At 35.8% G+C, this 26,867-nt stretch overlaps 1 protein-coding gene across 3 annotated transcripts; it reads left to right on the top strand.

Moving 5' to 3' along the window:
- The first annotated feature begins 898 nt into the window (after positions 1–898).
- On the top strand, positions 899–26,492 carry sfpq (splicing factor proline/glutamine-rich). 3 transcript variants are annotated; one of them, XR_010897316.1, is made up of 12 exons: positions 899–1,621; positions 2,009–2,197; positions 2,286–2,587; positions 2,690–2,785; positions 3,106–3,302; positions 3,404–3,488; positions 3,566–3,680; positions 3,769–3,817; positions 6,199–6,308; positions 25,497–25,549; positions 25,634–25,712; positions 26,382–26,492. XR_010897316.1 is itself a non-coding variant. In XM_067411997.1 (10 exons), the coding sequence occupies exons 1-10, from the start codon at positions 1,055–1,057 to the stop codon at positions 10,199–10,201; spliced, it is 1,830 nt and encodes a 609-aa protein (XP_067268098.1). In that variant the 5' UTR covers positions 899–1,054; the 3' UTR covers positions 10,202–12,729. The 3 variants fall into 3 exon arrangements, 2 of the variants coding, with proteins under 2 accessions (XP_067268098.1, XP_067268099.1); XM_067411997.1 differs by lacking the exons at positions 25,497–25,549; positions 25,634–25,712; positions 26,382–26,492 and adding an exon at positions 10,082–12,729; XM_067411998.1 differs by lacking the exons at positions 6,199–6,308; positions 25,497–25,549; positions 25,634–25,712; positions 26,382–26,492 and adding an exon at positions 10,082–12,729.
- Positions 26,493–26,867: the final 375 nt, after the last annotated feature.

Genomic DNA, 26,867 nt, shown 5'->3' with positions numbered 1-26,867 from the left:
AGGTTTGTGCAATTGCACACACAGACCAGCCAATAGTCATGAGCCTGAAAACTGAGAGCCACACAGCACTTGATCACTGGATTTACAGAAATAACTTTACTTTAAGTGTTTTCTCAACATTGCATATCCTACGGAAGAGGATTAGGGCCAAGCAATAATAAAAAATAAAACCATCTCGAGATTAAAGTTGTTAAATTTCGAGAAAAAACTCGTTAAATGTCGAGAGAAAAAAAAGTAGAGAGAAAATTTCGAGAATAAAATCATTAAATTATGAGAATAAAGTCATTAAATTACGAGAAAAAATTTGTAATTTAACGAATCTGCTCTCGTAATTTAACGACTTTTTTCACAATTCATTCTCAACATTTTATCTACTTTTTTCTCGACATTAACGAGTTTTTTCTCGTAATTTAAAGACTTTATTCTCAACATTTTATCTCGACATTTTTCTCGAAATTTAACGAGTTTATTCTCAACATTTTATCTCGACTTTTTTCTCGAAATTTAACAACTTTAATCTCGAGATGGTTTTATTTTTTTATTATTGCTTGGCACTAATCCTCTTCCGTAACATGCAATGCATATTATTATAGGCCTAAGTATATTATTTCCATAGTGTATACTCAAAACAAGTTTGCTAAAGTATACTTGCTTTCCACAAAGAAATTGCTTTTACTCATTGTGTATTTGAGTATATTTTCCATCGTCCGACAAAAAAGTATCTCAAAATTTTCCTTAACGTTACATGTAAAAACAAAAGGCCAAGTACTTTTACGTACACTCACTCAGTAATGGTTGAACTCACGAACGCCACTAGAGCGCGCCAGTAACCCTTTGGATTGGATTTGGGGCGGAGGCTCTTGTGCACGTCATTCCTCCCATTTCTACTACCTTCCCACGCAACTAACGGCCATTTTACAAAGCAAGCGTTCAGAGTGCAGCTTATCCACTCCTCGTCGGCATTTATCGTTAGTTTTGAATATAGTGCGTTGTTTAATCTGATCTATCACCTTCAAAAGGCTTTTTAACTGTTTTTCTGTCCACTTTTGTGAAAATGTCTCGTGACCGCTCCCGTAACCGTGGAGGATTCCAGCACCGAGGCCGCGGAGGAATGGGAATGCGTGGTGGAATGGGAAACCCTAACTTTAGAAATCAAAACCAGCATCCTTATCAAAACCGAGGACCCCATATGGGTGGCGGATTTAAGCCGAATCAGGGAAATCAACCTAACCAGGCCTCTACACCACAGAAGCCGCAGGAATCCAGTCAGAACAAGCCAGTGGTCCAGTCACCTCCGGCGCAAGGCCCTGGCTTGGCCCAGCAGAGCAACAACAAAGGCCCTTCGCCACAGCAGACCGCCATCGCCGCTCCGCCGCAGATCCAGTCTCCACCGCCACAAAAGATCCAGTCCCCACCGCCACAGAAGATCCAGTCTCCACCGCCACAGAATAATGCGAAGAACCCAGACCTCGGTTCCCCACAGAACCAGCTCAGAAAGAACCAACCAAAAGGTGGGATAGGGAATGGTCAAAAACCGCCTGCTCCCGTGCAGAAAGAACCGGAAAAGACCGTACCACCGCAACAACAGAGTACCACGAGCAATGAGGGCATTCAACCTCAGGTAAAACAACGTAATTCTTAGAAAAACATAATTGTTGTTTTTAGTGAATGTATATGCGATTTGAGTAAGTTAAATTTATAAACGCATATTTTAAAACGCATTTTCTTTAGTACTGGGTTGCCGAGGCAGATCCGCCATTTTGTAGAAGCTTAAACAAAGGTTGGCCTTCCTACTGGTCCCACGCTGTTGCTGTAACTCCTGTTTATTCGCGTGTTTTGCTATAATTTTGATGTTATAATGTGGCCTAGCTGTTTGATAAATTTAGGTCACGAATGTGTTTGCATTGTAGAGACGGTTCGCAAGCATTGTGAAATAACATTTGCAATTTGTCGATCAAGTTTAGCCCCACGATAGATTTACAAGCAGACTTGGGTTTTTTTGTTTTAGGAGTTGAAGGCAACGCTATCTTTGCTGCGCAAGCCTGGAGAGAAAACCTATACTCAGCGCTGTCGTCTGTTTATCGGGAACCTACCAAACGACATCACTGAACCCGAATTCAGGAAATTGTTTGCAAAGTATGGGGAGCCCAGCGAGATTTTCATCAATCAAAGCAAAGGTTTTGGATTCATCAGACTGGTGAGATTTATAACTCCTTTAATGTACGTGTAAAGTAAGTGTTTTAAAATATGCACACAATTAATTTAGTCATTTTTTTTGTCTTCAGGAATCCCGTGCATTGGCAGAGGTTGCAAAAGCTGAGCTGGATGATATTCCCATGAAAGGCAGACCTCTCAGAGTTCGTTTTGCCACTCATTCTGCTGCACTTTCTGTGCGCAACTTATCTCCATTTGTGTCCAATGAGCTGCTGGAAGAGGCATTCTCTCAGTTTGGAGTGGTGGAGAGGGCTGTAGTTATCGTAGATGACCGTGGCCGCTCAACAGGGAAAGGCATTGTTGAGTTTTCTTCCAAACCAGCTGCACGGAAGGCTATCGATCGTATCAGTGATGGAGTGTTCCTTCTCACATCGTAAGATTAAGTTCTTATGTACAATCTGGCTAAATGGTAATTCATTGTACTGGATAGACTTGTAGAAAATATTTTTACATAATTTTATTATTTTTCTTGTAGGTCACCCCGTCCGATTGTGGTTGAATTGTTAGAGCAATATGATGATGAGGATGGTTTGCCAGAGAAGCTAGCACAGAAGAACCCCAGTTATCAAAAGTAAGTTCCAAATTATCACATTTATTTCACGTTCTCTTACTGGAATCGGTCTCTTGAGATTAGGAATCAATTTTGAGCTCTGGTGGTTGTAAAATATTTAAAGGCTTTTTATCATGTAAATGAAGTTGGACAGATGGTGTGGCAAGCATTTGTATGCAGGTGGTTTGGCAGCAGTAACAGATGTTTATTATACTCCACATGCTTAGTTTTGTAAGAGCTTTCTTCTTTCAAATAGTTTGTTTGCTTGTTTTATCTCTCCCCTTTGGTGTATTGGTCAAAATGATAGATACATTTGTTAATGGGCTTTGATTTGTCCTCAGGGAGCGAGATCAGCCTCCTCGGTTTGCCCGTCCTGGCACCTTTGAGTTTGAATACTCCCAGCGATGGAAGTCCCTTGATGAGATGGAGAAACAACAGAGGCAGCAAGTGGAGAAAAACATTCGTGAGGCCCGTGAGAAGCTAGAAGCAGAGATGGAAGATGCTTATCATGAGCATCAAGCGAACATGCTCAGACAGGGTGAGTATTATCTTTGAGTCAGTGTATTTAATTTTACAAAAAAAAAAAAGAAAAGATTTTGGGATGAATAATTGTTTTTGGGGTTCATTTTGTTTCAAAAGACCTTCTTAGACGTCAAGAGGAACTTCGTCGTATGGAAGAAATGCACAGTCAGGAGATGCAGAAACGTAAAGAAATGCAACTCAGGTATGTCTCATGTTGTGTATTGTGCTCAAAACCCTTGCTGTGATTCTAGTTAATTGACTGATTGTTCTCACCTACAGACAGGAAGAGGAACGCCGCAGGAGAGAGGAGGAGATGATGCGGCAGAGGGAAATTGAAGAACAGATGAGGCGCAAACGTGAGGAGTCTTACAGAATGGGTGGCTTTATGGATAATGTAAGTAGTGCAGTTAGAAGGCTCTTAGCATTTAAATGATATTGATTGAATAATTTCAAATAAAACCTTTTTTTTTTCTTTTTTACAGAGAGACAGGGAGATGAGAATGAATTCTAGTGGAGGCCTTGGATTGTCTGGTAAGATGCATTCTACATTAGGGCTGGGCGATATGGCTGAAAACTGTTTAATGATATCAGTGTTTCATATCGATAATTATTTTTTTTATGACCCATTTCAAATAAGGACCAAGAGAAAAATATATTACATTTAAACATTTTTATTTTAAACTTAACCTTCCTATGATCATAATCCCCTCAGTTATTAAGACAGAAATGTCAACAACCATGAAAAACTCAAATAATTAAAATGTAAACATAAGTCTAAAGTAGGGTGACAGGATTTAATGTTGCCATAAGCGCAACATTATAGTGTGGGCACCCACCGGCAGAAGAAATATTAATCGGCACATATGCCAAGTTTGCCAACCCAATGTAATGTAATATTTACATAGCATTGTAAATTTATGTCTCGTGTCCCGCAAAATCACATTTACTGTCCTGCAACCGATCAATAGTCAGGTGGTCACCCCAGTCTAAAGTCACAATGAACACTTTACCTCTTTTATTTACAATTTCCTCACTCGCTGTGGCACTCATTTTCTGCTTATCAGTCGCCGGTTACTGAAGAGGAATCCAGCACAAGACAACGATATGGCGCAACCAAAATTGATACTGTTACATGATTGGCTGTTAGTGTGTCACTCCTAATATTGCTAGGTTAACAGAGCGAGTACCTTTGTTAATGCAACCAAACTTGCTTCGCAACCTGTGTTTTCTTCCGACGAAGAATAAAAAATATAGAACGTTTTATCAAACACATTTTTTAGTGATATCGATCACGTGTCTATCACGATACATATTATTATCGTTTTATCGCCCAGCCGTATTCTACATTTGAAACCTTAAAATGAACATGAATGAACTTATTTGATTAGTTTTGATTAGTTTAGATGAGTTCACGAGACGAGACAAGATTTTTACACACTATTTTTAAGACATCCTCAATGGCGAAATACATGTCTAGAAAAAATATTCTGCAGGTGTATTTGAAATGTTTTAACTAATCATCTTATAATGAATGTCATTCAGTTCTACTTTCTGAGTATGAATTATCATATGCAGTAAAAGACAACAATACTCAAGTACTGTAAAGGGTTTTGCCACAAGCTCAAATGACTGACTTCACTTCTGTATGATTTCAGTCTCTTTAGACCTTACTGTACATGATTTATGAGCTTATACAACTTTTGACCTCCTAACTGAACTCCTTTCCACAAACTGATCATAGAAATAAAACAGTATAAATAAAAATGGTAACACTTTACAATAAGGTCTCATTTATTAACATTAACATATTAACCAACATCAACTAACAATGAGCAATATATTTGCTACAGTATTTACTAATCTTTGTTTGTTAGTTGATAAAAATAGTCATTCATTGTTAGTTCATGATAGTTCATAGTGTATTAACTAATATTAACAAATGAAACCTTACTGTTTGTGCTTAATAAGATTAAGAGAAACTGTTATTCGTTTCTATGGTAACACTTTGCAAGTTGAAACCATAATCGCACTCTCTCAATATTCAAAGTGCAAATAAGACCAACTTTTTCTTTGATAGAGAGCTAAGAGATGGTTATAACTACACTGCCCAGCCTAAAATAGCTTTCATATTGAGAGATATTTGCATTCATCAGGGAGCCGCTTTCAAAATGCGCACGCGTTTACTTTCACTTTCAGTGATCACGCGTACTCTTTAAATATGGAGCGGCGGCGACCGTTATCCAACTTAATTAAATGTTTTTTTTATTTAAACACAAAGCAAAAGGACAGTGGAGGCGTAATGTAAACGTAGTGGTGGCATATTCTTTCCTAATCATCCTAACACTGTCATTGCAACATCACGAGACTACTTTTCGCCTCAACGAGAAATCTCGTCACACTTTAGTCTCATGAGATCTCGTGACACCCCTAATTTTTATATATATATATATATATATATATCACCAAACTCTGTACACATATTGTTCTCATCAAGCCGGACAATTTTCTAATTTACATTCATTAGCACCAACCAACAGGAAGTCAGCTATTTTGGTTTGAATGTTAATTTTTTTTTAAAAACAGGCTTTGAATTTAATACTACTACTCCAACAGGGTTTATACAATTTACACAACTTTTTTACCTTGGTGCTAATACATTGAAGTTGTTTAATTGCAAACGAATTTTGGATATCTCAAATGGTTTGGCCATGGCGAGGCAACGAATTAATAGCAAGAAAAGGTGTGTGTGTGTATATATATATATATATATATATATATATATATATATATATATATATATATATATATATATATATATATATATATATATATATAATTTTTTTTTGTTGTTGTTGTTGTAGTAATGTCAGGCTTAATGAAACTAATGTGTGCCTTTTTAAAAATATAAACAGATATGCCGTTTGGGTCACCTAGCCAGAAGTTCCCATTGGCAGGAATGAATTTTGAAGGACACCAAGGAATGGGGGGACAAGCATCAGGGGGCATGGTGTCCAACGAAATGGTAATGTATTCTTGAGTTGAAAGTTGGAGTGAATGTGGTGGGAGTATGTGTGTGCATTGTGTGCATTGAATGCTTGATAATCTTTGAGTTGACCTGTTGTGATTCATAGGAACTGAGGTCATTTGGTGTTTGAAGGTTTATAAGTTAGGTGTGGATGGATCATTTGTAGACCCGTCAGTGGGAAGTGTTTTGATCCCTGTTGTGGTTTGATTGTAATCCCTCCATCTAGTGGCAGAGGTTGTTGTCAGCACTCAAGCTCAGCTCCCCTCACTTTCCTTCTCTTGTTGCTTTGCAAGTCTGTCTGTACTAAGGCCCAAGAATTTTATACACCTGCTTACAACATGAACTTGTAAGTCCTGTCTAAAGTGCACATAAAGACAGGCATGTTTGCGCTCTGTTTGATGTGTAGTCTTTGTATAAGCAATGTGCCATCTTTTCAAATACAAGGCCTGGTGAAACAATACCCTATAAAACGCTGTACTTGATTTTGTGGTGAAATACTTTTGTAGTTTTTTTTTTTTTTTTTTTTTTGGTTTGTTTTACTGTTGCATATCCATGTCATAGTCATGTCAGTGCTGCGATGGTAATCGCATGGAAATGCTATTTCCATGCTTGGAGCTCTTTTTTGTAATTTTGAGAAATTGGGCATTTAGTGCAGACAAACTTGAGCAACTTAATCACAAACTGATCAGGAAATGAAGTTACAGTAACTGAAAATGTGGCTGAGCTTTTGAGGAGCTGGTTGGAGGTGTGTTGGTTGGCATCCATACTTAAATTTGGTTGATACTTGATAGCAAGAATGGAGTTGGGTTTGACCCATATTTTCTGTAAAGTAAAGAGATTAAGAGTTTACTTAACCATGGCACACATTCTGTAATCTTCAAGAAATATTTTTTTTTTCTGGTGTGCTTTGGATATTTCTACTATTTTAATTCAAGAGTTTAAATATTTGTCTCAATACAACAGCTGTTTGTATTCGTTATTTAGCTAGCTACACTGAGACTTGCTATTTAAACCTTTTAAGTCCATACATTTTATCACAGGCCTTTGTATTACATATTTACCTGGCCCAAGCTTTTGCTGGGAAGCTGTGGGTTGCAGGAAAGTAATTCAACAGCAAGGTCAGCTTTTATAAATGGTTGGATTGTTGAACTTGTTGCCTGTGTGCTACTTTCACTTCAGTATTTTTATAGCTGAACCTTTTGATGCCCCAGTTAACAGGCAGTGTTATTAGAAATGAGGGAATTGGGGTTTCCTTCCGATAGGCTTCAGCAAATGGGAATGAAATATCTCCACACTTCAAAAAGGCATTTAATGAGTAGAAACCTTATTCATGAGCATGATCTCATCCTTTTGTCAGATATAAAATTCAATAATGGTTTCATTTGAACATGAGTGGAACTCACCCCTGGAATTTGCAATTAGCAGAGCAAAGATGCTTTTCTTTATTGAAACTGTGATCTTTTTAAGTGTCTGAAGGGAAGTATTTTGTCTTAAAGGTGCTCTAAGCGATGTCACGCATTTTTAGGCCAAAACATTTTTTGTCACATACAGCAAACTGCCTGTCCCCTAAACACACTAAAAAAACGCGGTCTCTGTAGTCACCACAAGCTCCAAAAACGGCAACAAAAACTACCTGGTGCAGCCTGGACCACGAAACATAATAAACATGCTCCAGCCAATAACTGACAAGAATGATTTTAAATGTGCATTCATGACTGTCAGGAATTGGGGAGGGGGAGGGGGGAGGGTCTAGCTAGCCTCTGTTTTGTTTGACAACACTTCGAACGACAACAGGAAGTTACTCCACCCAGGATCGCTTAGAGCACCTTTTAAGATGTTTAGTTGTATATCTGAATTAACTTTTAGTAGGTAAGAATCTGACATTTTTACCTCTTAAGCTACGTTCAGACTGTCAGTCCAAATCCGATTTTTGTGCATATCCAATTGAAATCTGATCAGATTTAGCAAGTCTGAACGACCAAAAATTACATGAAATGCAACAGGAAGTTACTTGAACATGAAATGCAATTTTAACTAATCTGTTTCGAGCTACATTCATATGTGGTAAATGTCAGTCAATGTTATAGGAAACAAGCTGAAAGTCATTGCATAAACAAGGTTATGTTGTTGCAAAGTGCCAGATGAGAGAAATTACAATATAACGGAGACATGTTTTCTGCTGTTGATCATAACGCAGTAGTCCAGCACATGGCGGCTACACAATTTCATACTGTAAATAAGACATCTGTATTGCAGAGGGGGGGGGGAAGCAGCATGGACACACACATCAGATCTGAACAGTTGGAACAATGTGGAAGTCAATCATTTTAGATTTGATTCCAATTGGATACACAATAGGATTTAAACTGACAAAGTGTGAATGTAGCCTTAAATTCAACACGAAATCAAAATGGACCCCATATACTTTCTTCAATACAAGTTACTGTTTTTGTGTATGTTATTCTGATAAACTCTTTGTAATATTTTATCAAATGTTATTACTTGCTCCACCTCAAACTATTGCCTTTTGGCTTATGTCACCAAGGCCTCTTAAATTTAGGCCTATGAGTGCTGGTTGTATTTTAAGAGAATACTCCTTCACTCACCTTCAAGTCTGGCATATTTAACTTTGCCTCCAAGTCCTGCCTTAGAATTTTTTTATTTATTTTTTTTTTTGAATATTGTTTGGCTTAAAGTGCATTTTTATGTTGACTTTAAAAAGTCAGCTGTTTTTGCAGGAAAAAATGGATTTGCAACAAGTGGCAGTTCTATTTTCAGATTGCCAATGTGCTGTAGCAATGTTTAATTTTAACTTTAACAACCCTATGCTTTTACAGTTTTTAAAGAATTGATCATCTAAAATTTGTAACAAATTTGATTCACTGCATCACATTTGTTGTCAGTCTAGATGGGCTAAACTTTACAGTTTAACTTTGAAAAAAAGAAAATAGGAAAATGCTGCATGCGTTTCTACTGTAAAAGGATGCAGTTTGTCACATTTGCAGACATTTTATTTAATTCAGTTAACCATCACGACTGCATGTTCGGACAAGTGCCTTAGCCTATGTCAGATGAACATCATAATTACAATAAATTGAAGTCAAATGTTTAACATTGAACTATGTGATGGCTAAATAGTTTGCAAAAAATAATTTTTATGATTTTAAAACCCAATCGTTACCAGTATTTCAAAAGCGATTTGTATAATTAAGTAAAACCATTCATAAATACTAAATCCATATGTTCAGAAATACATTTTAGAAAGATAATTAAAACGATTGATTGATTTTTTTTTAATTTCGTATTCGTAATGTAGGAGTCTAAAATTGCCCATATGGCTAAGAGGGTTTTGTCTAGTAATAAAGTACAAACCTCTTTGCCACAATCGTAAATTTGGGGCATCCAACAGTAAGCTCAACTTTGACACAATTTTGCTTCTAAATCTCCCATGCAAGTGGAGCTAGTTTAAGTATCCTGCAGTATTTATCTCAGCAGCGCTATTGGAATGCAATGTAATGGTATTTGACTAATGAATACATTACCCTCTCTTCCTTTTCCTATGTCACCTCTGGCACCTGTGGATCTGCGTGTTGGAACTGTTACGCCGATTGTTTTCCTTGGATCCCACTTAAATAATACTTTGCTCAAAAAATGAACTCATGGAACTCGTTACCCTTTGTTGCTTTTCTCCCATACCCATGGATGTAAACTCCATAATTTCTACAAAACTAAATCCCCAACTGATACATAACTGAAAATGGTCCATGTAGCGCAATGAGCGTTTCCCGCAAGGTGGGCCAGGTGGTCCAAGGGGCATGGGTGCTGGAAACCCAGGATTTGGCAGGGTCCGTGAGGAATATGATGGATCTGCCAAGAAGCCACGCTTCTGATCTGGCACTTTAAAAGCAAAGTTTGTATGTGGAATTCCAGAGGCTCGGTTCTGGAGTCATAATTGATGTATTTAAGTTTAAAGAATTTTCTTGCAATTTTAGCCTGAAAACTCATCCCATTTGTGGCAAGATTTTTTTTTGTCCTATTTTTATTTTGTATTCTTAATAGGTTTAATAAAACCATTGAAGTCAGCACTGGCTTAGTGCTGCCAACATGTAATCCCCTTTCTTATTAGTCTTTATCTTGTCATGTTACTTGTGTTATGCTGGTGAATATTGTAAATTTGTTCTGATCTTTCTATGGCTGTGTTCTGTGCCATTAACATTTAAAATACTACATGTACATTTTCAATAAAGAGTGCAGTTGGTTCTCCCAAACCCCATTCAGGTGTTGTTGGCACAATGTTTAATTTTCTGATGTGTCGGGCATCTAACACCTGACACATCTGACACATGTAGGCATCTAGTACATTTTCTTCATCTTAAAGGTTGTCGCTTGGAGTTATAGATACCTTTAGGGCTGCCCCCGACTAAATATATTTCTAGTCGACTAGTAGTCGTTCATTTAAGCCATTAGTCAGCCAATAGCATGTTTATTCTAAATGTATTACTTGATTATATACTGGTGGGGGTACTAAAACATAATCAGCCTTTATATGGCGTAATGTATAGCCTGCACTCAAACGCAAGCTTAAAGCTTGCCGTGAAGCACTGGCGTAAGTATTTATGATTGTGTCCGGAAAAAAGAGCAATGAGACATTATTAAAAAACCTAGTGTTTTGAGTCGGTGTTGGCTGCGAAGGTGAAGTTGACGATGCTGCCTCGCCATCTCCGCAGTATAGTGAAGGTGCCTATAGAGTGAAATGCAACTTTAATACGGATTACATACGTTTTTTTTTTTTTATATAGATATTTCTCATGTCTGAGGCAAGTAGTCTATGCACTACTTTTGTATAGGTGTAGAGTATCGGTTCATTTTTGTGATGTGCTCCAGTTCACAGAGACATAAGCTGCAGAAAGCGCATCCTGTTTGTTTTTCTTTATTTTACAAAAGCGCAACGCTTTATTTTGAGATTACACAAATACAAGTAGACCTTTTACAGTTTCAAATGATATATTACTCAAAATACTGTCATTTTTGGTCATACAGATCTAAGACACACACACTATTATTATCCTTAAGTGCAAGTGACCGGCATGCAGTAAATGCGCTAATACTTTAGCTTCCACGCTCCACACAAACGCTTAGATCTGCACCTAATAATAGCACACATTTATCTAGGTTAATGTTGGAGTGAGCAGCCATGTAAAGTTGCTATTACTTGCATGTTTCAAATGATAGGCCTTAATTGAGGTTGATGGATGATGGGCGAACTTGACTTTGCCACATCCTGTGGAGTTTTTTTTGTTGTTGTTGTTGTTTTTTTGTTGTAATTTTATTACCACTAAAGTAATAAAATTTGTCAACTAAGCCTCCTCTTATCGAGTAACATTGTAGTCTACTATTAGGGGGCAGCCCTAGATACCTTTATATTATAGTTAAGTTTAGGTTTATCATTGACAACCTGACAATTAAGTTAAATATGGATTGCTGGTGATATCAATTTAAATTTTTTTTTTCCCCATTTGGAAGTATAGCTTAAACAATCTGACTTGGTTTCATTTGTTTACAAAGTAGAACCCAGATTGGTTCCACCCAGAACACACATTGTTGATTTCAATCATAAATTATAGTAATTTTAAATTATAGTAATTTTTTTGCTTGCCGCAAAAGACAGGTTAACTGTGGATCACAATGGCAGAAAATTTATAATTCTGCTGAACTATTTAACACAATTGTTTTTGTTTTTCACTTTCTCTCCAGTTAATACTGTCAAAGCAGTAGTTTGAGATTTTTTTTTTTTTTTTTTTTCTGACACCTATAATTTGAAAAAAAAAAAAAATGACTTCAAACATGTTTCCAGTGCACTCTTACCTTCATCTTCCAATGGCTGGATAAACCATTAATCCCACCTCAAACTCACACCATTGGTTAAGCTGTGGGTTTTGAATGTGCCATAGTGATTGCAGGTTTTGGGAAATCAACTTTTTACCATTTTGTTGTTGGACATGGTTAATTCTGATGAAAGAGAGGAATCACACTGGGGGAAAAGTCATGGACACATTTTGGCTCTTGACGGAATCCTTGGAAAATTGGAACTTGAACAGAATCCTCCTGATTAATATTTGTTTTGCATCAATTTCTTATCCACCAAAATGTTCTGTCAAAATTCTTTTATCGTTGAAGCATATTGTATTAGCTTGTGCTGGTTTTAACCCTATGAGAAACCTGTTTTATTCAGGTAACTCTTGAATAAGTTTTTAACAAAGTTAAACCAAATAGTTTGTTTTTAAGGAAAAGTAAATTGTAAACACCTGATAGTTTTATCATGAATGTAGCCACAGACGCTGACATGGCGTATAAACAAACTTCTTTTGCACAAGATTGGGAAAACATTTTTTTTTTTTTTTTTTTTTTTTTTATAAAATCAAAGACTTTAAAACAAACCATTAATTCCTGCCATGTGTTGACAGTTGATTCTCATCAAATTTCTTTCAAAGAAAGTCTGTTTACTTGGAGGCCATATTTGCAATGCCTCTGGGCAGCTATTTTGGGCATCCAAGACCAAGTCTTACGTATTTTAATGGGGGAATCCTGAAATCTCAAACTGCTTGGCGAACTCACAATTAAATAACATTTCAAATCGGCAACAACACTTATGCTCAAATAGCATCAATAAAAAAAGTGTATTTTTTGGGCTAGACGAGCCCATGTCCAGTCTTAAGTGTGAGTGTCAGGTTTCTGTGGGAATGGCATTAATCAGGTTTTCTAATAGCAGCTGCAGTGATGTAAAAAGATTGGCCCTTTTACTTAAAAGGCAGAACCTATTCTGCCATATTGCGCATTAGTTTCTCCCATTCATAACTAATAGGAGTGAACAGTCTTTCTATATCTATAGTTTTTGTTCACAAGCAATGCCTAAGTTTTATGAAACCAAAATGGATTAGAGAAACAAACTAATTAGTTTTAACAAACATTATAAACCTATTTTGTTTAAATGATTTACATGTATCCATTTGGAAAGTATACTGCTGCCATTATAGGTGAATTACTCAAACCATTTTATGATTTGACATGATCTTATTAAGACTGGCGGGTGCATAGACTTTGTAAGCTATATCAATATATTCACAATGTAGGGTAAGCAATACCATTTATTTTCAGAGTGAGCTGCTGTGGAAAAGTGCAAGATCTAAATTGTCCTAAACATAACACTTGCTTTAAATGCTTCAAACTAGCTCGTAAGCATAGAATAATTAACCTACTCCTGACGTTCAAGATGTTTTCCTTACTAAACTTGCGTTTCACAGTATATTCTCATCTGTAAATGTTAGAAAGTTACACAAGTATTTGTGTTTTGCATTCTTATTCTGACAGCAAGAGCCTTCGCTAAACCTCTCTGAATGAGCACCGCTGTGTGCATGCATGTTAAACAGATGGCTTGCAGTAATTCTAAGAGAGATACATTTTACAAAAATTATTTTAGACTGTTTGAGATTTTACATATGGTATAGGTACTTTAATGTTAATTAGTAACTGTAAAGGGACTATTGTAATGGGTAAATCAAATGTAATATAATTACTGTGTTAAGATGAGTGAATGTTCCTCCAACCACTTAACAATTAACATGTCTATGCTTTTGTTTTTGTTTTCATTTTTAATTTGATTTCTAACTTTATGAAGTTTAATGTTGTTAGAATGTTTGTTTATATTAACTTTTTTGCACAATTTACAGCCTAGCCTACATGCATACAGTCACTGTATTTGTTTTCATAGCTTTCAATTTGCGCATTGTTGGGAGGACAACATTAGGCAGGATATGAGAACTTTTTTTTAATACTAAAAAAATCTTCTTATACAAGTAGAACTAGTGAAATTCAACTACCTGTGCAGAGGTTACAGGAACACAGATACTTGTTCACAAAGTAGCATGTAGTGATTTAATTTCTACCATTTAAAAGAATATCCTTCTCTAGTTATAATGGATATCAAATAAAAAATCATCTTCAAAAACATTGCTACTCTCATCTATGCTTGAAAGCACATAGTTTAAATGGTTTAAATTAGCAAAATAGTAAATTAGCAAAATTAGCAAAATACAAGAACAATTCTAAGAATAATGCAAACTATATATCAAAATGAGCAAGAAGCAAGGCTTCTGACTTGTTGTGGGCAATACTGTTTCTAGAAATAGTAGACACCTTTCTTATCTTTGTGAAACCTAGGTCAGTTAACTAACAGTTCTCTACTGTACTCATACCTGCTCTGGTAGAATAATCATAACACATTGCATTTTTCATATTAAAGCTTGACTTTTGATATTGTAAGATTTGTGAAACCTATAGGGCAATTAACAATAAGTTCTCCACTGTACTCATATTGCTCTGTTAGAATAATTATAACACCATTTTTCATATCAAAATTCTATAGTGTCACTGATTAATTTTTTTCTAATAATTAATATAATTGCTAAATTAATTTAATTGTGCTTTACATGATGTGAGACCTACGTTTTGGGCTTCATTTTTCTGTGAAGAGAAAATTATTCCTGAACCATGCCATTGGTCATTTACAAGTCACTTTATTTTGCTATTGCCTTTTGGAGCAAAGATACACAATTTCTTCTACATTCTTAATTTCTTTCTACATTTAAAACATGTAGAATTGTACTGTAATTATTAAAACAAATATTTCCTAGTTTGAAAGCCATGTGTAATAGGAATTGATGTTTTATTGCTAGTGTACATTTAATGTAACATTTTATTTAAATCACATGGCTTACGTAATTATGGTTATTTTAACATCAAGAATGCAGCAGGAAAAAGGTAATTTCACATACAGATTTTCCCAGATACATTGTTTGGTAAAATGTATTGTCTATTGTGTTGGTTTTCTATACATTTTCTTCCTTAACAGGTTTGTTCGTGACTTCCGAAGTATCTTCGAGTTTGGAACTGTTTTGGATTTTAGCCATTTATCCACTTAATCTCAGCCTCATACGGCATGCCCATGGACTGCTCACCATGCATCTAATGCATAATGCTCACAAAATGGCTTGAATTTTCTCAGAATACCAGGCTCTAGTCTGATTGGCTGGCTTTTAATTTTCAGAGTGCTTAGGTTTTTTTATCAGTCTACCTGGAAATACTTACAATTTCCCAGTCTTCTTCAATGAGCACTTCAGAGGAAGAACTAGTCGCTGGATTTGCCAAAGATTGTGAAAGGTCGAGGCATTAAAACTTGAAGAGCTTTGTTCAAGACACTTGGTAGCAAGTAGACAAGTCATCATTGACCACACCAGTATGTTACATCTTTTTCTTAGAGTTTTATCTCTTAAAACAGACCATGGTTGGTCACTTCATGTCAGTTTGTCACCCCTTTTGCTTTAGGTCATCTGTTTTTGGGCAGAAAGTGTGCCCTAATCCACTACAAAATATGACATTATGGTATGTAACCACTTATTTTTCATTGACCAAATCCTTGTTGGCCTGTTTGTCCGATTTGGAACAACCAAGTTTGTTTTGCTTCTTTACAATTATTAGTTTGGCTTCTTACATTTTTGTCCCAAATTTAGAGTATTAGTATTAATTTTAAAGTTCTAGGGCAGGATTCATGAACATTCAGAATATAGTTTTCATAGTTGCTATTTTGTTTTCTAACTTTAAAATGTAAAGTTTAGAAAATTTTGTATTACTTTTATTTTAAGATTGTTGTAAAGACAAACTAAAGAGGACCTTGAATTCCTGAAAATGATCTCAAAGTTAGGATAACTTACACTTGTCTTAAATCCCAAAAAGGTAAGGCAGCAGGCACACAGATACAGGATGCGTTTCACGGCTTGACTATAAGAACTGCCTGGGAACTTGACTGAATTGTAATTGTCCCAATCGGGTACACAATCAAAGCGCACACATAAAGCTTCCTCTCAGACTGCCAAATTCAGTTTTTTTTCCCATCAAATACAGTTGTCAAAATGCCTTGCTTGGCAAGCATCCATTATAGTCTATTATTTGTACAGATAATACACAATGCAGAAATTATGCTTGTAATGTGAAGTTAAGATAAATGCATCATGTATACCACTCTGCACTTTGAGAGGGATGTAAGACACATGCAGGACAAAGACAATCTCTCGTTTAATATCTTGGTCTTCTCCCGATGTTCCAAAGCAACTGACACATGTAAAAGGACTGAAGAGCAAATTTTTTTTTTTATCTTTCACAGGTGCAAGACAATCATGCTATATTTGATGTTGCGCTGCCAGAAAAAGCAAAACTAAATTATCAGTGTGTGAAATGTGCTATCCAATAAACTTGACGTGCCTTACCAAGTCTATCAAGCACATTCTGTTAAATAGAATTTGACGTACAAGTAAAAAGGTGTCTGTCCTACAGCATTTTTCTTATTTACCACAGTACCGATTTCTACTTTTTAAGTCTTAGTTCTGTGTCGAATGTACTTCTTAGTTTATCATATTTAGTCGACCTTTAGTCAAATAAATATCTGGGCGTTTTACTCAATGAAAACTCACAATTACGTCATGCTGCATACTGGTTAAATTATTTTGCTCTATTATAATCACTACAATTGTTGTCATTTTGAGATTTTTGACATTTTATCAGAATTTTTGCACTTTCAGAATGTCCATTCATACACATGGTTTGTTTTACTTTTTAAAGCTGGTTTCCTGATTTATTATAGGCTGTTTATCATATAAATTAACACTACAAAAGTGAAAACATTCTCTCAATAATTAAACACTAAAATTCCTAATAGTAATGCCAGTAATTCCAAATGACATTGATATTTTTCCATTAAAACAGGAAAAACCACAATCGCAAAAAATTTAGTCAAGATCCATGCTTGTATTTATTAGTTAATTACAGAATTAACTGCTCTTGACTGAATAACTTTTGTAACTTTAAGGATTTATGTTTTTAAATTTATGGTGAATTTACGGTTTTTAATTTACAGTGAAGACTATCCAGTTTTTACAATTGACTGACTTTATTCAATTTCTGTAGTATTTCTGCACCTGAATACTACTGTTAGACCTAAAAAAAAAAATTGTATCTTTATTCTATTGTATGTATTTGTGCTACTGCTTGAAATTTATTTTACTAGACTATAAATTTTTGTAAAAATTTGATATCAAGCTTGTGCTGTTTGAAAGCCATTGTGAAAAATACCCCATTGTAAAACACAAATACATACAGTGAGCAAACAATTCTTATTTACTCAGGTAACTTATTCTTTCTCATGACTTTCATGGAACATTTTCATGAATATTTGCCTCAAGTCATTAGTAGTTAGTTGGTTTTTACTCTGGTATTGAAATTGGAATTGAGAATTGTGAAATGTCACTGGTCTCTAAAATGTGGTTGTAACAACCTAATTTATTAGAATATAAGGTTACGTGGATCAAAAAACAAAAACCATTTATTTTGTGGTGGGACTAGTAAACATTTTGGCAGGGAAAGAATAAAATTTGAACTATATTCATTCTAGAGGATAAGAAAAACAGCACAAATGAGTGCAACAACAGAGCACTTCATCTTGAGACAGGCTCTTTAAAAATATACAGCACATTAAAAAAATGTCACGCTGCAGATTGATTGTAATCTACAGGCAGTGCAAAAAGACAGCCTTTGAGGTGTTTCGTGTTGAGTTAACTAGCTAGCACATTGAGTTATTGAGTCCCATAAAATTGGATAACATCAGAGCCTGTTTTATTAAATATTTAAGAACTTGAGAATTTTTCAAGAATTACGCTTAAGATAAATTCTCAGTAGTTTGTAAGAATGCTTAAGGAAATGTGGCATCACTTTACAATAAGGTCTCCTTTTACCATTAATGTATTAACTAACACGAACTAATTATGAGCAATACATTTGTTACAGTATTTATTAATCTTTGTTAATGTTAGTTAATAAAAATCTAGGTCATTGTTTGTTCATGTTAGTTCACAGTGCATTAGCTGTTAACAAATACAACATTTGATATTAATGTATTAATGTTTAAAATAAACATGAACTAAGATTAATAAATGCTGTAGAAGTATTAATTCTTAGTTCATGTTAACTAATGAAACCTTATTGTAAAGTGTTACTAAAAATGTTTTAATTAAAGAAGCTTTGTTAATCCGGCCATAGCTCTTAATTCTAGAATTTAATTACTGTGGTCTATAATTGTAGAATAGCCAATTTATTTTTGATTTATTGAAGTTGTTCTCTTTATGTGGTTCCTTTTTGAGCAGCTTTGTTCAGTTTAGACTACATTTCCTAGACTGCATTGTTGAGGGTCGAGATATTTTTGCCATAACTGTTTCCTTTTTATTTATTTTTTATTATTAAGGTAATGTTGGTTCAGTAAGAGATCTTTGAGTAATTAAAAAAGTGTGGAATTAACTTTTTTTTTTTCCCCTGAATTTATGAATCTAATCAAACCATCAAATTGCAGAAGCTGATTTCTTCAAGAAACAAGTGATAAACCATATAAGAACTGCTGAGGATTGTCCTTGATGTTGGCAACTTGGGGATTTTGTTTTGTCCTGTGACTCGTAAATCCACATTTACATTATACTTAAATTTGCTAGCGTTGAGGAAGATGAACTGTTTTCAAATTGCTATGCATTGTCAAACACAATCTATTATTTTGGAAAGACTACTTTAAACCAACCACTCAGTTTTCTAATGAACTTAAAGGGGTCAAGAACTGATTTTTTTTTTTTTTTTTTTAACATCAAAAACTGTCAATTTAATAAACGGACATTTTCTACTCTGATTTTAGCATATATCTTGGATGGGCCATGTCTGCTGATTTCTATATAAACGCCCACTGCTATGATTGGTTGATGTCTTTGCTTATGAAATAAGTTAAGTTTTACATATGGAGCTCGCTAAAACTTTTACTGCATTCTTTTATTGCAGTTTTTGAGATTAAACAATCATGAAAAGTGTTGCTTATAGCAATATATTTAGATCTACACCTGTGACACGAAAGCTTGCAGTTATGAGCATTGTAACCAATGACTGTTTTATGTGTTGAATGCATGATCTTGTCATTGCAGCTCGATTTCGATTCGATTTCAAATGCTTTCATCGTAACAGTGCAAACACAATGTAAATAAGAAGAGTTTTGCAGAGAGTCCAGAATTCAGTCACTGATAAGCTCCAGCAATTATAAAAGGGGTTATTTGATCGCTTTATGTAATTTAATCAGTTTATACTGTCTGGTCCGTATCTTACAGTAAAAGGGTGTTTGCAAAGCCTGCGCCGAAATTATGACTAATTTACCAAAGAATCCACTGTGAAATGTAACGAACAAACAAATAAAGCTCTACTGAGACATTCACATAGTTAATAACCATTTTCCTAGCATTAGGATGCTTTGGATGATAGTTATTTTTAGTCCAATGGTCCTGTATCTCTCTTCTGTCCTCGTCTCACTAACATGCCAGTGGGTGGGGCCAAAGGCGTGACGATGTAGAAGTAGGCATTGATCTGGTTCTGCAGAGACGGTCTTTCATCATAATTTGACAAAATTTGAAACCAATCGTTTTCTGAGCTTGGTTTCAATAAAAGCTGTTTTGGGACTAACAAGGAAGTTTTGAAACTTACACAAAGTTTTTATAGTACAACGACCTACATGTCAAAAAAATCAAGGAGAATTTGATTTCTCAGTCATGACCCCTTTAAGTATTCAGTGTTTAGACAGACAGGAGGCTTGTTTAGAAGCATCAGGAAATTAATTCATCTGAGTATTCTCCTGCATTTGCACCTTCTCAATCTTTTTAGCCTTCTTGGAGAAAAGCATTGAATGTATGGGAAGAGTTTTCTCATTCCCACTTGAAGCTCTTGTAGCTAGTTTCTTGGATATTTGCGGGAAGAGAAAGATAAAAATTAACTGGCTTCTCAGTTTTCAAGAACACTACACCACCTCCAGGCTTGGTAAGTGCAAATCGCATGATTATTTTACAGTCTGCCAAGTCCTGCAAGCAAACCATTTTAATTGTGTCTGTTTCAATTTAGCTGTACAGTTTACTACCATCCACCTTATTTATAAAGTAAGAGCGGGCATTGCCATATAACTTGAATGTGTTGAGGCTTCCAGTCTCACCCACTTTGCTATTTTAGCTGTACAAAAACTGGCTGTTACGCTGCTTGATATTAGAAACTGTTACTTATCAGACTATTTTAATTTTTTGTAATTGTGTTAAAGCTGTTTTTAGTGCAAATAATTTCATTATTTACATTTGTTATTCCAGTTGTTTCCAATCTCAGCACATTCACAGAAAATTTTACTTCCGTTTTGAAGAATAAGGTGGATATTTTTACTTATTTTTTTTAAACATTTTTAGTCCAGATTCACACTGGGGAGGAGAGGGATTAGGGGGGAAAAAATCACTAGTCAACTTCAGACCATATTTTAAGCGCTGGGTCACTCAATGGAAATGACTCACCCTTGTGTTATTCCAAACCTGTATTTCTTCCGAGTAACACATAGTGGACAGCATTTTTCAGGCTCATCAAAAAGCACTGTATAAGTCTGTGTGAAATGTACAGTATATTTCAATATATATATATATACTTACAATACATACTTTAGAAGTTGTAAAATACAGAAAAATTGAATAAGTGGAATAACCAGTCAAGATTCCATAGTCCTCTCAGAGTTGCCTCAATATGATTTAAGATGACTGAAAAAGTGGTTGACTAAGACAAATGTGTGAAATTTGTCAGATCAATGATAAATGTGACCGCAACTTTAAGCCCTGTTTTCACTTGGTATTAAGATGTTTATATACAGGTGTAAAGGCCCCGGTATACTTCAAAGTTCTTTTTCGTTCTTCTTTTAGGGGTAAAACGAAGTTCGAAATGCATGACCAGCGATATACTGTAAACAAACATCTGATGCCACCCACACTGCTGAGAGCGACGGTTATATGAATATGTAAATATGTGCCGTGCATTTTCTTCTCGGTAACAAAATAAACACAACAAAAATGAGAACATCAAGCATTTATTATAAAAACATAAAAGCGTCTGATCATAACAACATGGTTATGTTAGCGCGAGCTCTGCAAATTATCACTCCAGTCATGTCACGTCTTAAAATCAAGCAGCTTTACAGTATCATCATGAAAAACAGTGTTAGTGCCTTTTTTTTTTTTTTTTTTTACAAGCACAACTCATTTTGTACTATAAAGCGGCTATCCAATGTGTTCACCCATGGAGCTCTTACCTCAAACTCAAACACACGAAATGAATCAAAGAAGCGTCCCACGCAAGAGAAGGCGGAGCCTCGGCACGCACCTCCTATTACGTTATCGTCACGGACCAATGGCAGTACAAAGGAGTTTTGCAGCTGGAGCAAACTTTTCCTGATAGTTCGCTTTGGCAAGCTGTTTCAAACTTCCAAAAAGAACACAAAACAAACTTCGTTTTGGCCTGATTTTGTTCGAATTTACATCACATCGGTTCGTTCTTCGATTTCGTTTGAAGTATACCGGGGCCTTAAACGGGGTCTAAACTGGTTTGAGCTTGTCCACATTCAACCTCCTTCTGAGGTAGTTGAAAATGCATTTGACAGGATTGCTTTCGTAGTGTAAACGCTCATGGGTTGTCGAATGCGTTCGAACAGCCACAAGAGATCGCCCACTGTCCGCCTACTGACCTAATGTGTAAACATTATGGGAAACGCGCTAGCCAGACGGGATTTAAACTGTCGGCTGAAGACCCAAGTTTGGCTTAAAGACAAAGTTACTATGCACAGTAATTCCTAACATGCGCTCACCAGGTTCAGGGGCTTCTTGCGGCTATGAGAGCAGAAACGAAAGCTGATGCTCTCCAATGTTTGTTTGTTTTTTTCTCCATTTCCTTTTCAGATCTAAAGATTTTGGAGTTTGCACAGAGACGATAATAGTATAGTTTTCCAAAACCGGCACTTTGATACCTGCTTTCAAATGTTTGCATTATTTTTAGGCCCCAAATGCCATTGTCATGTAAATGAATGGCCAAATGCACGTTTTCCATTTTAGTTTAAAACTGTTGTGTAAAGGCCTCCTATAAAACATCAGGTATAAACAGGAATGTGTGTCTCTCTCGTCTACTTGTGTTCCGTTCGCACAACATGCATCTTAATACCAGGTGTAAATAGGGCCTTTGTCAGAAGAAGGCCACATTGGTTTGGAGTGACACAAGAGATTGTAAACGATACACTTTTAATTTTTTGGTAAACTTTTGACTTGTATCCAGCTTGGAGCCATTGGAATTAATTTTTATGTAGTGTATAATTTAAGAGACATTCTTAAAGTGAATAAATTCCTTACTTTTAAACATAATTCATTTTCTGACATTTTGATAAGCTAGTAGGAATTCACACAACCAACTTTTGCCAGTTTTTTTGACATCCCCTGCATGTAGTTAGCACTGTACACTGGGACCACGAATATCCATATACTATTTATAGTGTGACTTAGACTCTATGGTTAAGACTGTTTATCCCCTCGGCAGAATACAGTGGAAACTTGCCTTTTTCAGGCTCTTAAGATTTTAGCAACATGGCAAGAGCTTGTCTCTGTACTGTGTATTGAGTGAATGGTGGTGCTATAGCTGAGCATTAGGGGCCAGTGTCCAGCTTACCCACAGACTCCAGCAGTTGGTAACATTGAGGATTAGTTCTACAGATCAGTGGACAGTTGAGCCTGGACTTATTTGCATCAAGAGGTGTGCTTGCATATCACCGGAAAAGGTAAGTGATCTTGTCTTTGTTCCATGAAAATAAAGTACTACTTTTCATCAGCTGTGTTGAAATACTACCAGGGTTCTGGCATCACACTCCTGAAAATGGATTCACAGTGCAGAAATTTGTTTTTGTAAGCAATATTTGAAATGTGTTGGTACTTTGGCTCCCTCTGTGTGTATTTCAGCTGCTCTGTAATGTCTTCCTCACAGTAGCTGTCTTCGGGGACAGCAGCAGCATCACTGCTTCAGCAGGCATCATGCATTTTAACACTGCACACTAATGAAATATCAAGAACCTCACGATCGAGGGGGTGGTGGCATTCTATTGACTCAAGGTACTGTGAGAAGCAGTATTTTCTTTCTGCTTAGGCAGGGACGAAACAAAATACCGTTTGTTTATGATGAACGCTAAGGTGCTTTGAACTTCAATCTGAATGGAAATGTTCAGATAAAGCTCTTATTTTAGTTAAGACACAACAAATTTCACTGTTTTGTGTGGGGACTTTCTAAACGTGATTTTGCTTTTGAAACGGACTCCATTTCAGAGTAATTGCCTTTTTTTTTGTATACCAGATTTTACACTTTTCCCTACTTTTTTTAATTTTTATGATTATGACATAGATTTGCACAGATCTCAGTATTATAGAGTGCTTGGAAAAATCACAATTGCATTGTCATTTGGCAGCTGAAGTGAAGCTGCAAAATCTGCCGCAATTGCTTGTTCATTGCTTCTATACACACATACAGTATTCAGAAGTTTGGAGTCGGTCAGGTTTTTGTTTTTTGTAATATTTTTTTTAGTTCTCACCAAGGCTGCATTTATTTGATCAAAATGCAGTGAAAACAGTAATATTGTGAGATTATTACAATTTAAACTTATTCTTATATTTTAATACATTTATAAATGTAATTTATATAACAAAGCTGAATTTTCGGCATCACGGTCTTGAGTGTCACATGATCCCTCAGAAATCATTCTAATATGCTGATTTGATGCTCAAGAAATATTTAATGTTAATATTTTTGTGGAAACCGTGATACTTTTCAGGAATCTTTGAATAGTTCATAATTTTTTTATATATAGAATTTATTTTTTAACAATATAAAAGTCTTTCCTGTCACTGTCAGTTTTACAATTGTATTTATTAGTTTGTAATTAGTAGTTTCCCTGATAATGACTCTGATTTTGGGTGATGATTGGATTATCTCAGTAGACAATTTCTATTAATTCAGTTGTATTTTCTGATGCCAAGCATATTATATTCCACTACACACCACAGCAGACTTTTCCCTCTCCTATTCTCTCCAATCTCTTGAGTGCTTAAACCTTTCAATATGATCTGTTGTAGTGTGCAACAAATCACTATATTGAATATCCTTTAGGTTTTTTTTGTCTCATTGCAAAATGCATTTGTGCAGTTTAAGTAGTTCTTCCTTCTCTCTCTCTCTCTCTTCTCAAACCTGGCAGTCGATCCAGTCTATTTACTTCATAACTATTTGGTGTATATACATATGCATAACTATTGGGTATATTTATATATCACAGAAATACTGCCTCCACTCTTTATGAACTTTCCAATGTGGACTGGGGTGGGACATACTCTGGGTAATCAAAGTGCTTTAAAGTACATTTCTTTGGTGTTTTCCCTAATCTATTGTGTTCTTTTATTCTTCACAAAAGTATTGCACTCATGCCAGTGACTCATTCTCCAGCAGTGTATCGCAGCCATGTTACTGTATTGATGGTGCCCTAAATTCACTCTGGTGAGTGTGCGTGTGTATTCCTGCTCCTGTGGATGAACGGAGCAGATCTTTATAGCATATGTATAATGCTGGATCAGCATTTTGACTGTCTGGATGTATGTGTAGTTGTCTGTTTATCTACACTGTGATCCATTCACCTTGGTCCCAATCTGTCATTTTGATAACCCTAGTATGGACCATGAGTTTTCAGCTCTATGGAGTGTGATGCCAGAACTACCCTTTTGACCTAGCAGCTGCCTCAGAGAGGCAGATCTTTAACCCAACATCCTTATCTTTTAGAAATCTGCGATTTGTGTTTGAGGTGGTGTCGTCTGTGTGGAAATGAGTCCAAGTATCATTTACGCTGTACAGCAGCTGTTTTTGCATGAGATGAAGTAATATTTACTCTTCAGAAGTATTTAAAAACAAATTATTTAGCTGTTTAATATTCCTAACCACTTACTTACAAGTTATGTGCTTTTTTTCTTTTTCTTTTTCTTTTTTTTTTTCATGATTCGGGGGGATTTGGCTTTGGAAATAACTAAAGTAGCTATAATTCCTTTTTGTCTTCCATTTCATATATGTAGTGTTAGATGTTGTTAATGATAATAGCCTGCTTTGATTCAGTCACATGTACAGCATTTAGGGTAGGACTTTTGTGTATTGGTTTAGTTCTGCATCCTCACTGTCTTTCTCTTACTACAGGGACCTCAGGTGATTGAAGCAGGTTGAGAAGCATCATACAGTTTCAGAAATGGGTAAGCATTCACCAAAGACAGTGACAAGCAAATGATGATCCTGCATGTGTTTGCATGATGGAGTAAAAGGTTCTTGTCTTTTAGATCAACCGAGGAACCTGTTCTCCGAACTAATGACTTGTTCGGCAGTAGATGTTCCTGTACAGCTGACGATAATATGCAGGTTTGTGATGTTATAATAGAAAAATATCTTTTTAGATATATTACACCGGACTAGTTCATAAACAAAGGTCAGTTCAATGCTGGATTTGCACAAGATTAACATGGCGGCACATGCTAAGGGTTGAACGTCGATTAGTCGGTGCAACCCCTAGCACATGCTAGTCGATGAGTTGAATCAACACAGAAACTACATAAATTTATCCACTAACCATTCAGAAACGTCCAGATGCATAACTTCTTCATCAGTGTCTGACTCCAGTTTAAACAATGTAAGGCTGAACAATGTAAGTTACTGACAGTTGTCATTTTGGCTGCGTGAGATTCTCCAGCTTTGTTGTTGAGCAACCAAAGCGTGAGCTGTTAAAGCCCCGCCCTCTTCTGTAAATCGGGCTGCAACTCATCTGCATTTAAAGGGACACACACAAAAACTGTGTTTTTCTCACGCCCAAATTGGGGCAAATTTGACAAGCTATAATAAATGATCTGTGGGGTATTTTGAGCTGAAACTTTTTAGGAAGACATTTTGGGGACACCAGAGACTTATATTACATTCTGTGAAAGGGGGCATAATAGGTCCCCTTTAAATTTACTGTTTGTAATTCAAGATGAGAAAATGCTGTTATGGAATCAGATGACTAATTTTTACCTTATCTTTCTTTGTCCTGTATAGTCGTGTGGGAGTGAGACGTACAGATGAGACGTGGCAGCTGGGAAATCTTTACTGTAGCACTGGATGCATCATGACTGTATCCATATTTTTTTCTTTTAATAAACTGTCAAGATTTTCTGTTGTTGTTTTTTTTGTGAAAAATTTAAGATGAAACCATTGCAAGTTTTACCTGAAAATGCAGAACCTTGATCATGTAGCTAACTTTGATTTGGAGTTGTTTCTAGAATATTAGTATTTTGGTTTGGCATATCAATTTAATGTCTTTTTATTGAACTTACTGGCAAGATTTCTTTAAAAAAGAGCGAGGAAAATGACATGTTTAAGAGTTCTGCAGGTCTATAAACACAGACAGACCTCTGTAACCCAGTAGCACCCAGGCTGCTGTCCAGTATCAATTAAGGTCAAGGTGCTATGTTTCTCTTGTTTTATCACTGTTGTGTCCTATTGGCTGACAGCTACTTCTGGAAATAGTTCAAAAAGGAAAAT

Source organism: Chanodichthys erythropterus, chromosome 15 (assembly GCF_024489055.1).
Source record: "Chanodichthys erythropterus isolate Z2021 chromosome 15, ASM2448905v1, whole genome shotgun sequence".
NCBI classification, from domain to species: domain Eukaryota; kingdom Metazoa; phylum Chordata; class Actinopteri; order Cypriniformes; family Xenocyprididae; genus Chanodichthys; species Chanodichthys erythropterus.
Note: the sequence above shows the minus strand (reverse complement) of the source record. Positions and strands in the feature narration are given on the sequence as shown.